Here is a 2,337-nt window from a genome sequence, read left to right as displayed (position 1 = left end):
TCTCCTGATGATGAATGTTGCAATGACCCATAGCCTGAATTTCTCAAATCATTAAAAGCTTTAAAGGAAAAAAAGGCCAAACCTGTCAGTGAGAATTTCAAGTTGATAAATTTGGGGTTAGAACATGATCCCCGGGAGGTTAGACTTGGCATGTCCCTTGATGAGCAAGAGACAACCCAATTAATCGAGCTCTTAAAAGAATTTGAGGAGGTGTTTGCTTGGTCATACGCCGATATGCCCAGTATTGATGCTAGCATAGTTCAACATGATCTCCCTCATTTCTCTGATGCAAAGCCGTTCCAACAAATTATTCTACGCATGCGTCCGGATTGGGCTTTGATGGTAAAAGAGGAGATTGCCAAGTAACTCAATGTAGGGTTCATTGAGGTGACGAGGTATACTGAATGGTTGGAAAATGTCGTAGTTGTACCAAAGAAGGATGGTCGGATCAGGGTATGTGTGGATTATAGGGACATTAATAGGGCGAGCCCCAAAGATAATTTTCCCTTACTCCACATTGATCTTTTAGTGGATAATACTGCGGGGCATGCGCTTCTATCATTCATGGATGGGTTTTCTAATTACAATCAGATCCAAATGAATCCCAAAGATAAAGACAAGACTTCTTTCACTACGGATTGGGGCACTTATAGATACAGGGTGATGCCTTTTGGTTTGAAGAATGCCAGTGGTTCCTACCAAAGGGCCGCCACCACTATCTTGCATGATTTGATACACAAAGAAGTGGAGGTGTATATAGATGACATGATTGTCAAGTCGATTAATCAAGAAGGGCACTTTAAGGCTTTGAGGGTTTTCTTTGAGAGGATCAAGGAGTTCAAACTGAGACTGAACCCATAAAAATGTGTATTTGGGGTGAGAGGTGGTATGCTTTTGGGGTTCATGGTAAGTGAGAGAGGCATTGAGATTGACCCATCCAAAATCAAAGCGATAACAGAAATGTCACCTCCTCAAACGGAGAAGGAAATTTGAGGGTTTTAAGGAAGGATCCAATACATTAGTCGGTTCATTTCTCAACTGACAGCCATATGTGAACCGATCTTCAAATTACTGAAAAAGGATCAATATAAGAGGTGGAATCCTCAATGCCAATTGGATTTTGATCGCATCAAGAGCTACCTGGTAAACCCACCAATCCTCATTCCTCCTACTCCAGGAAGGCCATTGTTGTTGTATCTCTCTATATTAGAAACCTCCATGGGATCGATGGTGGCTCAACATGGTCCAGATGGGCATACAGAGCAAGCAATTTATTACCTTAGTAAGAAGTTCACAGACTATGAGATAAGGTATACAACCCTGGAGAAGACTTGTGCAGCTTTGGTTTGGGCAACAAGGAGGTTGAGACATTACATGTTGACCTATTCAGTCTTTTTGGTATCCAGAATGGATCCCATCAAGTATCTTTTTGAGAAACCCGCATTGACGGGTAGATTAGCACATTGGTTATTACTCTTAGCGGAGTTCGACCTTGTGTATGTCACCCAGAAGTCCATCAAGGGTAGTGTCATTGCTAAACACCTATCCACACATCCAGTTGTTGATACAAGGCCTTTGAATGACATATTTCTAGATGAAGATGTAGTTTTTGTTGAGGTTGAAAATGAGGTTGGCATTTGGCAAATGTTCTTTGATGGAGCTGCCAATCACAAAGGATGTGGAGCCGGAGTTCTACTTATAACTCCTGAAGGGTTGAACATGCCCATGGCATATAGGTTGGACTTTGAGTGCACCAACAACATGGCCGAGTATGAAGCTTGCCTCATAGGATTGAAAGCAGCCATCTCTATTGGGGTCAAAAGATTGGAAGTATACGAAGATTCGTCGATTGTCATATACCAAGTCCAAGGTAAGTGGAAAACAAATGAGGAAAAGTTAAAACCATACCAAGGGTGTGTAGAGTCTCTAATGAAGCAGTTCACAGAAATTAGTTTTGACTATTTCCAGAGGGACAATAACAGGTTTGCTGATGCTTTGGCTACTCTCGCATCGATGGTTGATTTTGGTTCGGGTGAGCAAATACAACCATTCATTATAGATCAGAGAGATCATCCTTCACATTAAGGCTTCATCAATGTCCTAACAGTAGATGGTAGGCCTTGTTTTGCCCATATTGTGGATTTTATCAGAGAGGGGAAGTACCCTGCAGATGCTACCCAAGGAGATAAAAGGTTCCTGAGGCGTTATGCCACCCAATTCATATTACACGAAGATATTTTATACAAGTGATCTTTTGATGGTGTACAACTGGTGTGCGTGGATGAAGATCAAGCACAGACAATCTTGGAGCAAGTACATCAGGGAATCTGTGGCCTT

At 41.9% G+C, this 2,337-nt stretch overlaps 1 protein-coding gene across 1 annotated transcript; it reads left to right on the top strand.

The window, feature by feature from the left end:
• Positions 1-1,227: 1,227 nt before the first annotated feature.
• LOC122094751 lies at positions 1,228-1,979 on the top strand. The gene is made up of 2 exons (XM_042665353.1): positions 1,228-1,870; positions 1,969-1,979. The coding sequence occupies exons 1-2, from the start codon at positions 1,228-1,230 to the stop codon at positions 1,977-1,979; spliced, it is 654 nt and encodes a 217-aa protein (XP_042521287.1).
• The last annotated feature ends 358 nt before the right edge of the window (positions 1,980-2,337 follow it).

Source organism: Macadamia integrifolia, chromosome 12 (assembly GCF_013358625.1).
Source record: "Macadamia integrifolia cultivar HAES 741 chromosome 12, SCU_Mint_v3, whole genome shotgun sequence".
NCBI classification, from domain to species: domain Eukaryota; kingdom Viridiplantae; phylum Streptophyta; class Magnoliopsida; order Proteales; family Proteaceae; genus Macadamia; species Macadamia integrifolia.
The sequence above is the reverse complement of the archived record's forward strand: the minus strand, read 5'-3'. Positions and strand labels throughout refer to the sequence as shown.

What these genes read in the sequence shown, in the direction of transcription:
- LOC122094751 (XM_042665353.1), top strand. Translation starts at nt 1,228, where the DNA reads ATGGTGGCTCAACATGGTCCAGATGGGCATACAGAGCAAGCAATTTAT.